Genomic DNA, 15,794 nt, shown 5'->3' on the forward strand with positions numbered 1-15,794 from the left:
TGTAAGTGTTTCAATTGCCCACAGCTTTTTTACATCTCATTACAATATTTTCTGATCCCTCATTTGCACTCCACCCTGTCTCCACCCTGTTTTTGTGAATTTCTGCAGGAACGCCCATATTAAATATTCATTTAAGGCTAAAGCGCAAATAAGAACTGCAGCTGCAAAGCATTCGTTAACATGATGCTAACAGCTTTACGTTTGTTTAGGACATTTCACGCTACACTTCTGACTGGTTTGCATGTGGTTTGCAATGATTAAGACAGATGCAACACTTTACATCTACCCCATTGCCTGTTCTTTATGGGGACATAGAAAATACAGTGCCCTGATAAAGGTTCAGTATCAAACAGAAATTCCTGCAGTAAGACTGCTGTCTAAAAAAAAAAACTAAAAAAAACCAAGAAAAAAAAAAAACCTGTTTTAAGCTCAGTTAATTCTAAAATATTAAAAGGAAATCTTTGAGCGTTTGTTTAGGGGAAAATCTCTCAAAATTCCTGTATGTGGGGAGATTACATTTAAAAAGTAATCCACTACAGTTACAAGTAACATATTACTTTGAAAACAATGTAGCAAGCTATAGTTACAGTTAATTCTGAAGCACAGTTTACATTTACAGACATTTGTTTTTTTTTCTTCGGTTTAGTGAGGCTACAGCTCAAAATATTCTTTGAAGGTCCAGCTATTAAGCCTACTCGTTCCCTCCTCTGACACCATTGTCTAGTAAGATGGCATGAAAAGCGTGTTCATTTACAAATTGCTGAAAAATTTCGTTAGGTTCCATTACACCACAACTGCATAAACCCCAAATTATCTTAGTCGTTGTGGAAAAGCCTGGCCAGTCTTTCAGCAAAAAGAAAGATAAGTACAGGGTTAATGGGTGTGCTTATTGGTGCTACAGTGAAGTGTTGAACAGTAGCCAAAACCTCTCTGTCTCTTTTTATTTTGTTCCATGGGAGTGTCAAATGTTCTAACACTAATTTCACCCTGGATACTGCACTATAGTAGTTGGTGTTACATCTTTAATAGCAAACCAGCTATTTTATCATAACGTTAGTAGGACTGGTTCCGCTTCGGTAGTTCCACTTTAATAAAAAGTGCTGACAGACATATAACAAGTCTTGTAATGGATACATTGGCTATACCTAGATGATCCAGTCAAAAGTGTAAATTAGAATCACTAATTATTAGCATTCAAATCTAGTTATCGCTGGAGCTACCGATCAAGAACATTGTAAGATTCACATCTAATGCTGACAATACTGGGTATACACTGTATCACCCGGATAATGAAATCCACTGATTCAGCTCTTTTGTTTGTTGCAGGTATGGTAAATTACAGCGAGGTGTCTGGCTATCCCCTGGTTCAGCATTGGAAACTGAAATCAATTATGTATCACATCAGACTCAATCAATGGACACTTTCACAGGGTAAGTACTGAACGCTTCATGATAACTGGAGCTGGTTGTACAACCAAGTCCTTCTTGGGAGCACTTTGGGTGTTTCATTTAAGCTTTGTCTAGGTAAAGTTGTTTGGACTGAAATTAAGATACATGCTTAGGAAGCAGAATCAGGGCTGACCATGTGCCTTAGCTCAAGGCCCTCAGTTGGCAGAGCGCTTTTCCATCGCTCAGCTCTGATTCGATGCCGACACTGACTTTAGCTTAATAAGCTGTTAGTTTCCTGTGGCTTAATACTATCTCAGTAAAATTAAACCACTGCTTTTTGACAGGCCCTGTCATGACTTCTTCACACTGTGCAATCATCCCTTATAACTATTGTTCTGATGAGTCTGTGGCACCAATTACCAGTCTGTGTACAAATGCCTTGGCATTGTCACAAAATGCTATGTAGGCAGTTGTGGTATCCAGTCCTGGTTTATCATAATGAGGAAACTAAAGGCAAACAAAACAAAATGAAAAATTATGCAGAGTGCACAACTCCAATACTCACCCCCCCCCCCGCTAATCTTTATTCAACTTGCTATGTAAACCCCTATCAAGAACCATACAGTATCTCTTTTGCATTTTTTGCCCCACCATGTCACCCCATCACCCGTACAACTTCACCTCCAGGCAGACAAGCAGGCGAAGCTGGGCACCAAGCCGTGGAGGCAGAACAATGCAGAGTCTTACCTCCCTGAGAGTGGCTCTCAGCACTAACAATCTCCATGTTATTCATTTTTCAGATATAGCTGCCAAGTAGAGATCAATACCCTTACCCTGTCACATGCCTCTTTGCAACCCACCATATGTGCAGTTATCAATTTAAAAATGTAGGTGCTAGTCTTTTAAAATTGTTTTTTACCTCCCACTGGTATTTGTATCACAGCACAACTTGCATACCAACATTTTTAATTGAAGTTTCTAATTAGGATGCACCGTGCAACATCTTTTAAATGTACACAGTCTTTCTCATGTATTTGTTGCTAATTTTCTGCAATACATGTATTCCCTCTCCTCTCCTCTGTATGACTGTTGTGTAGGAGGATGTTATGATGACTTGTATGATGAACTAATTACTTTTCTGTTACACAAAAAGTTTAACTGATTTCAGTAGTTGTGTTCTAAACAGATGGCCGTTTAAATAAAAAATGTGTACAATTTTAAAGTAATTTTTCCTATGTAGCACTCATGTTTATTATAAGCACCATCTTTAAACACCTTCAGTGTTCAGTATTATGAGATGTGAATAATATTAATAGAAAAAAATAGGTTCTTTTCATTCATGGCAGTTGTTATTTTGCTGTGATTGCATGATCCCTCCCATGCGTGTAATTAATTAAACCATCCCAGTTATTGATTTTTTTAAGTCAAATTAAACTGACATATTCCCGTCTTTCCAGCATTTAAATAGATTGGAGACTTCTACAAGAAACGTTAACATACACTAATAAAATGTAGAATTGTACAGTATGTGCACTGCAGCACAGTGTACAACGTCCTTAATGCAGGTGTACAAAAGGTGGTCTTTTTCCTATACTGTACACTAGGAGTTCAGCCTCAAACATGTATTATTTCAGTTTATTGTTTCATTCTTCATTACCTTGTAGCCTTCAATGCTGCAGTCCATTCCTTGGATGGAGCCACCCTGCGGAGTGATTATATGTCTGTCCTAAAGGACTTTGGCAACCATTTTGTCCAGGAGGCTGTCTATGGGTTTGAGGAGATGTGTACTATTTGGTACCCCAATAAACAGGTTCAGAGACAGTTATGGGCAGAGTACCAAGACATCAGCAAAGGTAAATATTTAACTTTTTAACACTTAAATGTATTTTAAAAAGCTACAAAGAACATTACAATGAAGATATAGAATACTTTATGCCATCTTAATTTGCATAGTATTATTAATGTGTTAATTATATATATATATATATATATATATATATATATATATATATATATATATATATATATATTGTACTTACTCATTCAGTAGTGTTTCCTGTTTCAGCATTCATAATTATTTGGAATGTCACCAGCATATTTTCTCTATCGGGCTGTATTTGAGCAAGCATATGCTTTATGCAAATTTAGATGCCAGAAATAACTCTTCAAACGTGGGTAAATCACCCTGGGATGGGGTAGGATACCAGCTGGATTAGTACAGAATGAAAGACTGATCAATAAAATAGATCCAAACCTTGCAGTAAAGCAGTACAAAATGCAACAATCTGTCTGTCTATCTATCTGTATCTATCTATAACATCTAAGATCTACAAAGAACATTGCTAAAGCATTATTCACTTGTGGGTTGATTGAAACATTCTTGAAGAATATTTATTCTACTCTGAAAAACTAGAAAAATAATTGATTTGAACTTGATGTGGGCATTATTGGGAAACCCTGCATATTCACTGCCTTTAAGCAATGGGAATTGAATACAACTACTATACATTGATGTAGCAATAGGTGCACAAAATAAGGTTTAAAATGAACTGGAAGGTTGTTATCTGGTCATATAAATGGTCAGTTTCCTTGTGATACTTGAGTCACTCTCAAATATATTTTAAGAAGAAACCGGTTTAACAGCCACTCATAACCTTGGAGCCCCAAAAAACTTAATGTAAGGAAAGCCGGTTGTCAAATTTGTCTCTGGTGTGTCTTAAAAGAACAAAAAAAGATACAGCACCAAAATCCATGGGTAGATAAATGATGGCCGTCCTTTGTATGGTGCTTTTAGTCCTTCCTCCAAATCTATCTTTGATTTGGAAATACCCCAAACGAATAACATAGGAGTGAACTGGTCGAGTTTGATCTGATTAAACCATTTACTTAATTTATTTCTAAGCGTGATACAGCAGCAAGTGTCATGTTTGTCAAATATTTAATAAATGAGTGAGTGGGCACTTTAAACACCTGCCACAGTGCAGTATCTCCAGGATTTTTTGCTTAGTCTACATACATACCGTACCCATGGTCTTATTTGGCCTGGTTCTAAACTCACCGCCAGTAATAGACAGCAGGTCTATTAACAGAAAAGGTTGCTGACCCCTGCCTCAGTAAGTTAGATTCCAAGTCCATACCTAAGATACAGAGTAGAATTGCAAGTACTCTTCAAAACAAGTATCACTTCATTCTGTGATGTCGACAGAAGCTCTTGTCAAGAGACATCTTTGCTTATTTGTGAAACCACAACAAACAAACATGGTTCATGCATTCATTTGTTTACTTATGTATTTATTTATTATTTGTGAATGTCTAACAAGGTAAAAGGAGTCTCCTTGTTTCCTGAATGATTAGCATTGTTTGGTTCTGTATCTACCGTGCACATGGCAAGTATCACAACCTCTTTTGAAAACCAAAGGGTAGTTTGTGAAATACCCAGCTAAATGAATATAAACAATGATAATGGGATCAATGTATCATTGGTGTCAGTAGGATCAACAGGGCGAGTCAGAATACAAACTTGCCAGTGTAAATCTTAACCACTGTGCAAAAGAGCCGAGCGCAAAAGAGTTTTGCCTTTACAAGCACAACCTCCTTTACATCGCAGGGTTCGGTCACGTAACCTCTTGCTGCATCTTTTGCCCTGGACCTCCCACCAGCACCCTACATGGTATTAAAACAATCGAGCATACAACCAAGAGCTTTCTCCAATTCCCTCAAAGACAAAAACATCCCAAGTTAATAACTTTGGCTAACCGAATCTAATTTAAACCCTTCTCTAAAAAAAAATAATGAATCAATGGATCTTTAGGCATATTGCTAGATGTATAAAACTTTCAGGAGGTGAATAAAGACCCTACCAGCCCCCCTGTCTAAGATTATTATTATTATTTATTTAGTAGATGCCTTTATCCAAGGCAAATTGCAGAGACTAGGGTGTGTGAACTATGCAAAGCTGCAGAGTCTCTTGCAACACCATCTCACTCGAAAGACAGAGCACAAGGAAGTTAAATGACTCGCTCAAGGTCACACAGTGATTGAATTGGGATTTGAATCAGACATCCTGGTTACAAGCCCTTTTTCTTTAACCACTAGACCACACAGCCTACTAATGATATACTTTATATTAAATATATATCTGTGCTATGTGTATTACTATATTCTGACATAAGGCAAGTTGGGCCTATTGTATTAGTCTCTTAATAATGTAATATTTATGTTAAGGTTGAGCACATGTCGAAGACAAATAAGACAAAAAAAAAAAATCCCACTTGCTGAATTCATACATTTTAACTGGCACAGAGTGAAGTTGGATGGGAGGCTTCAATCATATTATCTGCTACAAGCTTACTCTATCATACAGTAACTTTGTCTGTGGCTGATTACTTACCCAACTGGTGTCTAATCTCTGTCCCCCTACCCCACAATCTATCTAAAGATTATTTTCTTGTTGAATTTCTTTTTAGTTTCACCACTGTTGGCAGTTGAAATGTGAGTTTGTGAGATGTCTAGTTGAACAGAGTTTCTAAAGACACTTCTGAGACTGGTTGGTGCAGGTAATGACAGTTACAGTGGACAGTGTTTGCTTTGAGGTATCATAGTGATTGATTTAGCTGACAGCGTGGTTCGTGATGACTGGGACGTGCAAACTGGGCTTGTTTCAGTTTTCTTTTTTCTTTAAGATTGCTGTCAGCGATGCTTCATGAGATATCTGAATGATATGTTAATTGTCCTTCTCTTTGATTCCAGCAAAGGATTTTGATCTGCTGTAATTTCTGTTTAGGCAACATTTGTCCAACAGGTTTATAATGGCATTTAAAGGGTATATAAGGATCTTTTTTATTTTATTGTGTTACGTGTTCACCTTGAACACTTTTTTTCATCTTTAAATTGTTGTTTTCTCTGGTTGTTTCTATTATAGCTTCAAGATGGCAGCACATGTATTTCTCAGAACTACATTTCCCATCATCCTCCTGCTCACTGGTAAATCCAACTCAGGTACATATGTGAGCAGGAGGGTGATTGAAAATGTAGTTTGAGTGGCCCGTGCCGGTCCATGTGAAGCCATCTTGGAGGCAGTTGAATGCAATTTAAAAGGTAAAGTTGTCAAAATGTAAAAAAACCAAACACAATACAATTAAAATCTCTTTATATACCCTTTAATATTCAGTTGCTAGAGACCATCACATGTACAGATGTTCTTTAGAAGACAAGTCTGCCACAGTTACAGTGTAAGCTAGTTTTAAAAGGGTAGACACTGACAGCTCACAGTTCTCTATAATGCAACATGTACAATGTTGCTATTAAAACATATTATTCCAGTTTCTATATCATCTACCACGAGAGTTCTAGGGAAGGGATTTTCAACCCATCCCCACCGACTACACATTACGAGACCGGCTTTTTCACCGGTTTCAAACAGTAAATAATAAAAGACAGACAGTGCTCGACCACCCGCACATAAACACAAAAATAATAATAACAACAAAAAATGAATATATACGTACACATATAATACAACAGGGGGTGGGCACCCCGTCACATTTACACAGAAAATAATATCTGTAAGTTTTGTTCATTTTTACCCTACATTTATGCAAAGTTGGTGATAAGGTACTGGTTATTTATTTTTTTAATCAAAAGCTTTGACCCCCCTTAAACATATTAACATGACTATTGATGTGTAATTACTTGGCGGCAATAGGAAGAGCATTCTTTAGATGGAGCTCACTCAATCTTGTGATTGAGGCAGTGATCAGGTTCCATCCCCTTCGGTTGCCTAATGAGGTTTTACTCAGAACCTGATGACATAGTAATTAAGGGTTGTTTTTGGTTATTCTTTTAACAAGTCTTTCATTACACACTTAACCCCAACAATGCTGCTAGCAGCTATGCCTGTTTATGGATTTCTTCATCAGAGATAGCTGGTGTGTGTTGTTCTGCGGTCGTGGTGACTCTACTTGCTATTTGTATTTTTTTTTTGTTTTTAATGTTCCTAAAAATGCCTACTGCAACAGTAATTGTATAAATGAAATACCAAGACCAGAGGTACGTTTTCAAGCCACCTGGTTGTGAGCTGAGATCTGAAACATAGTGTTCAGTTGTCATCTTGTGCCTCTGTTCCTAACTAAAAGCATGGTCATTCCAAACTATTGTACTGACATTGCAGGAGAATTGGCATTCATTCATGCATTTATTCATTCAAGTTAGGGTGACACTACTGTAATAACAGAAAAACAAGACTTCCAATTACCTATTTAAATTATTAAAATATCAACCAACTCTGAAAATATATATATATATATATATATATATATATATATATATATATATATATATATATATATATATATATATATATATATATTTTTTGTCTATTGTGTACCAAGAAATAAAACGGTACATTTTGCCAATATTTGCCTTTTATTCCCAACTGTGGTCAGGTGAGCAGGTAAATCTTAATTGTTGTAGTCTTTACTTGACAGATAGACCCACTGTTGCAGCTACTTTTGAAAACAAGTCAGTATTATTTCAAATGCCACTTTGATGGCTGGTTTCTGTGTTTTAAGTGACAATACACAAAAGATTTGTTCAGGTAATCCAACAAGAGGTAAATCTCTCCGAAATGGCAAAGGAGAGAACAGTAAAACACAGCCCAACATTTCTAGGTTAGACAAAGTCCTTTATAAATAAAATGCATATACAACACTATGAAGGTTAAACTGTGATATTGGGTCTTTAATCTAAAGTGTTATAAACAATATTAATTAGAGTGACGTTGTTGTGTAATTACAGTAATTCTACTAAATTAATGAATGAATAAGCAGAAGCATGTAAAACTTCAGTAGGTGCTACAGTATATCTCACAGATTAGGGAGACTTTCCATTCTTAATCGTTTAGAAGGGCACTGGTGTAGATAAGAACATAAGAAAGTTTACAAACGAGAGGAGGCCATTCGGCCCATCTTGCTCGTTTGGTTGTTATTAGCTTATTGATTCCAGAATCTTATCAAGCAGCTTCTTGAAGGATCCCTGGGTGTCAGCTTCAACAACACTGCTTGGGAGTTGGTTCCAGACCCTCACGATTCTCTGTGTAAAAAAGTGCCTCCTATTTTGTGTTCTGAATGCCCCTTTGTCTAATCTCCATTTGTAACCCCTGGTTCTTGTTTCTTTTTTCAGGTTGAAAAAGTCCCTTGGGTCGACATTGTCAGTACCTTTTAGAATTTTGAATGCTTGAATCAGGTGGCTGCATAGTCTTCTTTGTTCAAGACTGAATAGATTCAATTCTTTAGATTAGGAATAGCAGAGGAGATAATAATGTTCTACATGTTAACCACTCCCTAATCCATGTACATACATGTGTATGACTAGGGACAGAGAATAATGAAGTCTCAGTTAGTGACTGTGATGCCCAGCACAGGCAAGATGGTGCCTTATGACTTGCCCACTGGAATGTTGCAGAAAAAATGACTCAGCAGATGTCTGCATAAAAATCAGAAACCATCACAGCCCTGGCCGTCCAGTGGTTTTACCTGCAGCTTTTGATAAATTGTCTGAGATAAGCTCTGGCAGGCTGCTTGATTTCACACTGATGTTTTCTGTGGTTTAAAACTTTCCGAAATCCCCTTTGAACTGCTTTTTGTGGACATGGGCTTGCAGGTGACAGTCAATTGCAAAGCACCTGACCGTGAAATCAAGCTCATGCTGTGCACTGGGCATAACATTAATTTAAGTCTAATACTATATAAGACAATGGGTTGAATACCTGCTTGTAACAGTGTAGTCTGTCAGTAGGTTCTTGTGACAGGGAGCTTTTATTGCCCATATACAATAGCTAATGTCCTCTGGAAGATGCACAGCTCCCCAATCCAAAAGGTCCATTTCAGTAAATGATTAAAGATATGTAAGAAATATGGACAAATCTGATGAAGTTTGAATTTAATTCATGCTTCTCTGAAGAAAACAAGGTTTATAAATTGTATGGTGACGGTATTAAAACCCACACTGTTTAGATAATAAAATAGACCCAAATGTAATTAATATTATACAAGAGTCATTAACTGCCATATTCATTTCCAACACTTGAGTGATAATGCTCGCTTAAGTGTGCTAAGTTAATGGTGGCTAATATGAATAATGCAAATAATAATTAGTTACTACTTTATCAAAGGGTGACTGGAACTAGTATATGCATAAAGAAATCAGTCCTAAGTTAGTATTTGGAACAGATCAATGATGTTTTTTTTTTGTTTTTTGTTCCACCCCCCCAATATATATATAAATAGACCTTAATGAGCTTAGCTCAGTATTTATCACAAAGTTCCAGTGAAGAGATCAAGTGTTGTTTGAGGAAGATTGAGGTTAGATGGGCACTTAAGCCTGGTTTAGCTCAGTGGTTCGTTGATTCAGTAAATGTTTGCTTTGCATCATGTTTGAATTGAAGCTTATCGCTGGCACTAGAGTGGAAATGTTAATACTGTGTGAAGCGTTGAAAAATGAATATGACCTTCAGCCTTTTCTGCACATTGTTTCTGCACAGTGATGAGGAGCATGTACCAGCCCTACTTTAGGTGTTATAACCCCATCCATCTTGTCACAAAATGTGTTGATATGAAAGCAGGATGGTAGCAATAGAAAAGTATATTATAATGGACAGTGTTTTCGAAATGTGCTTCCTCCTGTTCTTACTGCTAGAACCAGATGTACGATATCGAAGTTTAGATGATAATCATTGAAGTGATGAGTGTATGGACATGGGCAATAGATATAATGACATAATGAGAAAAACAAAATCAAAACAAACTAACCTTCCCTTATGAGCAGAGGGTCTTTATTGGGCTAGATTTGTGATGTACCCAGCGGTCAGTGAAGGAGAGGTCTTTGGCAAGCACCACTGACACTGTAACCCCAACATAATTATGTAACAAGGCTACTAAAAACTTGTTAGTGGAAGCAGAATATAAGTGGCCACTGGTCTTCAATGCTATTTAATGTACAGCCTTTGTGCCCTATGTACTTGATACAACTAAGAATTTTCCACGACCAATTCCAGGCAACTGTTCTTGGCAACTTTTCTAGTTGGTGGGCAAAAATAGAAAGCATGAATAAATAATAATAATAATAATAATAATAATAATAATAATAATAATATAATAATAATAATAATAATAATAATAATAATGCTAACTCTTAATTTCCCTTGACCATTTATTCTGATTAAGTCAGTCCTGCCAGTTTAATAAGCAGTCTCTATCTAGGTTTTACTCAATCTTCATTTCACAGGAAGCCTCTGTATTTCATTGATATTAAGAATCTGATTTAAAATGAAATTGGAAATCCAAGCCTTTAATAATTCACTATTTAAATGCGTTGTAGTTCTTTGTTATAGTTGTCTAAACATTTAAGTTTTGCCCAGCAGAACTGTTTTTCTGACATTCTCAATTTCCCTGTTGTATTCTAAGTCAAGTTTGGTGGGGGAGGGTGGATCTTGATGCTGGAACCCGCTCTGTATCAGGAGGTAATTAAGACTAATGTTCGATTTGAGGTGTCATTGACTTGAAGGACAACTACCCCCCCTTTGCTTTCTGGGTCTGAGTACACATGGGTGAGCTGTGAAAAGCTTCTGGCTCCAATTACTCTTCTGTTTCATTTCTACTGGCTAATTCGCTGTTTTAATTAAACCAAAGATCCCTTCACCCTTTTGTTACAAAAATCACAAAGGGTTCTACCTGATCAGCATAACTCAAGAGTCATGGTTCAGTAGTTACTCCTATTAAGTTTGAATAATGGCTGGAGAAACCAATGTCACTCCAAAGGCCGGAACAACTAGGATATTGCAACGGTTATTTTGATTGTTTGAATGCCATTTTACTTTTGTTTTGTTCAGATCTAGACACAGATATCAACAGATAGTAAAACATAAATATTATGATCTGTTGATAGATTGGGAGAAATATGCACTTTTTAAAACCTGCTAGCGAATAAAGATAGCAGCACCATAACTCAAATTTAAACCCAGGGAAAGTCTTGCAAAGGAAAAGCGAATATTGCCTATCTCAGCCCTAGCTGTTATGTTTGTCTACTTTGCACCAACAATAGCTCTTCAAATAATTTTAGGTATTTTTGTTCTGCAACAGCTTTACTTTAATGATGTTACTAGATTGCCATCTACTGGGGAGACTTGTGACTAGTTATTCTGTGATATCCAGAACTGTGACACTGTAAAAATGCCTGAAGGCCACTTTTTTATAATTATAATATATACTGAGTTAGTTGTATGTGTTTATGCCTATTTTGAGAAGATACCAAGCACTTTGTACAGTGTTCACTTTTTAATTAGAGCTATGGGTTCAATCTCTGCAGGATTGATTACATTTTTAAATCACATCTATAGCTTAATTGCATCTTCTATTAAAGGCAGTGGGCCATAATTTTAAATTATAATTTACAGTTTAAATGCATACTGTAGATAGGGCAAAAATGAGATTTTGTAATCCTTTCTGCACTGAACAACTCCACAATCTGGAGAAATAGTAAGATGAGGAACAAGGATACTACTAGTAATATGCCATCCATTAAGTACTAATGCCTAAGTGTCTTTGGCTGGCAATAAGCTGCCAATCATTGTATTACTTTTCGGATGCCAATCCTGCAATAACTTTATAGAGGCTGAGCGTGCATGTGAAACGTCAAACGATTTGAGCTGGCTTATACATTTCATTTAGCCTTAACACTATCAAAGAGAAAATAGTGTTTGTGTGTTCAATTAAAATTGAATTAGCTAATATTCTGAGCCAAGGTTGCCATTACTTTCTCTACATCCTTTCCATAAATACATTAACAAGACAAGAAAAACACTATGACCGTTGGGGTTTTAAAGCAAAATTGTTTATGCTGAATCTTTGGAGTTTATCTGTATATGTTACCTACCTACTTGTTTGATGTTCCTTGCACAGTTGTCCACAGATACAGTATGCAGATCCGGGGTAAGTAACAGAGGGTGTTGGTTAGAGTCTGATGAAAGAACTCAAACTTTTTTAAATGTTTTCATCTGTCGTTTGTGTGTGTTTATTTAATAAATATGTATTCATTATAGAGAGGTTTAGGGGCTCTTTGTATTGGTAGAAAATTGTGGGTGTGACACTTTAATTAGCAAGCTGAGTCGTTGATGAAAAGGACATTTGTTTCTGCTAGAAGAGCTAGAGCCAGATAGAAACAATGAGGGTAGAATATTGCTTTCTATATGGGATATAGCTGAAAACAAAGGAATGAACAGTTAAATAATGTTATGCATAAATTAAGTGAAAACAGTTTCATTTTTACAGATGGTATTCTGGGCTTTAAATGGTTACATTCTCATGGGTCAGCAATTAGTAGCAAAGAGAAATGCCTTTACCATACAGTACAAAGACAATGCAGTGCAAAATCCTAATAATATGAGTTTGTTATACAAGCTGGTCCTAATGTGATCATCATGAAGTAACCAAATAAACACTATGGATATTAAAAACTCTAGACTAGGGCTTTATTGAATAGCCTTTAAAAAGTATGTATACTTTTATACATAGTATGTATGCTTTTTATAAGTAGAACATAATAACAGTTTGTATTTACTCTTGTAACCAGGAGTTCAAATGGACTATTTAACTATGCACACATTTGGGCACATGCACACAAAAACTGCAGAAAGACAAAACGTCTCAGTATTTTTATAGGAAGGGGAAGTAGCAGTTTGTGAAGATGTTACCTATCACTGCAATTAGCAGGTTCTTGATTTGTGCTCAAAATTCAAAGGATGAAGCAAGAGTCTTACTAATAAAAAAAAAAAATTAAGAAATGCCGACAGGTTATGAAAAACATATCCACAGTTTAATAGAAATACTTTTTAAATGGCACATTTTCTAATTATCTCATGTGAGTCATCTTTTAATATATCACAGTTGTCTGAATATCAGTAGTTTTGCTGTGTGCCAACGGGAATAATGTAATTGTTAATATTTTTAGATTAAAGGAGACACAAGACAATACAAATGGTAACATTCAAGAGATTTTGGTATCAGGAAATATTTGCTGAAGGTATCACACTTTCACAATCTGTGTGCCTGACTCCATTGAATAAAAATGATGCCTCTGGTATTTTAGATCTGTCTTTTGTTTGGAGGTACTTTAGTACAAATAATGGAATCCTGTTTCTTCATAACTTGGTTTCCTCACCTGAGGTGTGTCAAGACCTGGAAGACACAGTCAAGATTCCACATTTACACAAACCACTGGTACATCAAACTTTACATTTATTGGCTAATCATCAGCCATGAAACAAACATTTAACCAAATTATGATCCTGAAATGGGATATCAATGCAGTTTGTATTAATATTTTCATTAGTTAGATATTAGCAGTACAGGGTTTATTTATTTATTTATTTATTTATTTATTTTTTTAGTCCTATATATTAGGGTAGCCTTGCCAGCTAGTGAAGTTCATCTTCTCAGACAACTTCAACTGTTTCCCAGTCAGTCATTTTCATACCTGGGGATTTCACCAAACACCAATTAAGTATGAGATTCAAACTGTCTGTCAAATTCCCACACTTAAACGATCTAATACGGGATGTTCAAACAGATGGCCATGTAGTTAGCCTGTCAGCGTATATTAAGACTACAACAAATAGTATTAAAAGTACATTAAAGCATTATTATTATTATTATTATTATTATTATTATTATTATTATTTTGAATTTGACGGTTAACTCACAAGGAGGGGGCTGAGAGGGTAGGTTGAAGCAGCATGGAGGGGGAATCTGCAAGGTGTAATTGGCACCATTCCACCACAGAAATTGCAGGAGGGTTCTCTGGGAAAAAGGCGAAAAAATGCTACTGACAGCTCCTTTTCCACTGGGCAGACAACAAGAGAGATGCAAACCATCTACACAGGGAATTGCTGTCTTATAGTTTCTGTCAATTGCTACTAATTATTTTATTAGTATTACATAACAGGGCCTAAATCAGAGTATTGGAACAATAGAAACAGGACAGTTTTCTGAATACAAAAAAAAAAAAAAAAGTTGTGTGTAAAATCCCTTTTAAAGCTTTTTTTTTTAAAATAATAAACCTTTTTTTGTATCTACTGTACAGTGTATCGTGTATCATCTATTATAGTAAGCAATGCAGGCATCCCAATCTGTTGATTTGAACACATTAAATACTTTATACACATATGTGGCAGGGCTGAGGAAGTTTGCTAACATACCGTTCAATAAGACCTAACTTCTGCTAAAAGCGCTCTGCTTATTGAACACAGCCCTGGTACCCTAGTGGTGGCTTAGTTTCAACATCAAATCCTCTGTCTCGCTTGTTGGCGGATATTCACACATAACAGTACACCCCTGTTACAACACACATAATACATATTTACTTCTAGAAGTTATTATGGTGTGTCCAGTAATGCAAGAAAAAAGTTCAGAAAAAGGAACATGTTCCTACATGGGGAATGTTGTCAAAAACTATTATCAGTTGTAAATTATGTGTTAGTGAAGGAGTGACAACACTGGCAGGAGCAATTGAAGAGACTCTAAAAAGCAACAAAAATCAATCGCGATTTGAAAAACAACACTTGCTAATTAGTCCTTGGCCTTAGCAGAAATATCCAATTGTGCTAAATTAGGCTTGGTTGTGAGTTTTATTCTGTACACTGTTGTCTGAAAAGGAGAGCTCTGAAAGTGATTTGTGTTTGTGGTCTTGGGAGGCAATCTGTATAATAAACATATCAGACATAGACTAATGGATTGCACTTAAATAAACCCTTTGGGTTTTTAGTCAGATTTCTGGTGTGTAGAATTGTTTTGATTACAGCAGGTAACATCCACCCTCAAGAAGCTAAACCAATACAACTAACCTATGCAATGAAGCGTGCAGGCACATTTCAAGCGGACATGGAAACATGTAACAGTGCAGGCTGAAGATCAGAGTGATTCCGGAACATGGCTGAATTCTAGAGATGACAATAATACCCTTGCAGCAAGTTACAACTCAATAAGAACGTATCATTAGAGAATTGAAGCATGCTGAATACACACATAAATCAGTACTGGCAATCTAATCACCCCTTTGTACTGGTTCCATTGGAACCCATTAACTGAATTGACGAACATCAAGATAGATAATGAAAAAGAAAAAGGTTGGATAGCACTGCATCACAGGCAAGATAAAATTTTCATCAGTAACAGCGTTATCCTTGCTGTATCATTTTTAGAGTTAGCCTATTTTCTTGCACAGTAGTCTTGTCACTATGCAGCTTGGAAGAGATGGGAGCGCAGAGGAAACTTGCACCAGTGGACCTAAATAGACCAAGGCTGAACCAATTGCATCTAATAATTACGTAAATGAAATAATTAAACAAAAGCCTG

The 15,794-nt window shown here is 36.2% G+C and overlaps 1 protein-coding gene across 4 annotated transcripts in view; it reads left to right on the top strand.

Annotated features, from left to right (window-relative positions):
• LOC121294112 (astrotactin-1-like) overlaps nucleotides 1–15,794 on the top strand; it is a 156,589-nt gene that overhangs the window by 108,504 nt on the left and 32,291 nt on the right. For all 4 annotated transcript variants that reach the window (XM_041217684.1, XM_041217683.1, XM_041217685.1 and 1 more), the window contains exons 14-15: nucleotides 1,327–1,431; nucleotides 3,054–3,242. In XM_041217684.1, the coding sequence (XP_041073618.1) occupies nucleotides 1,327–1,431; nucleotides 3,054–3,242 (294 nt within the window). The remainder of the gene's footprint in view (nucleotides 1–1,326; nucleotides 1,432–3,053; nucleotides 3,243–15,794) is intronic.

This window comes from Polyodon spathula, chromosome 18 (assembly GCF_017654505.1).
Source record: "Polyodon spathula isolate WHYD16114869_AA chromosome 18, ASM1765450v1, whole genome shotgun sequence".
NCBI classification, from domain to species: Eukaryota; Metazoa; Chordata; class Actinopteri; order Acipenseriformes; family Polyodontidae; genus Polyodon; species Polyodon spathula.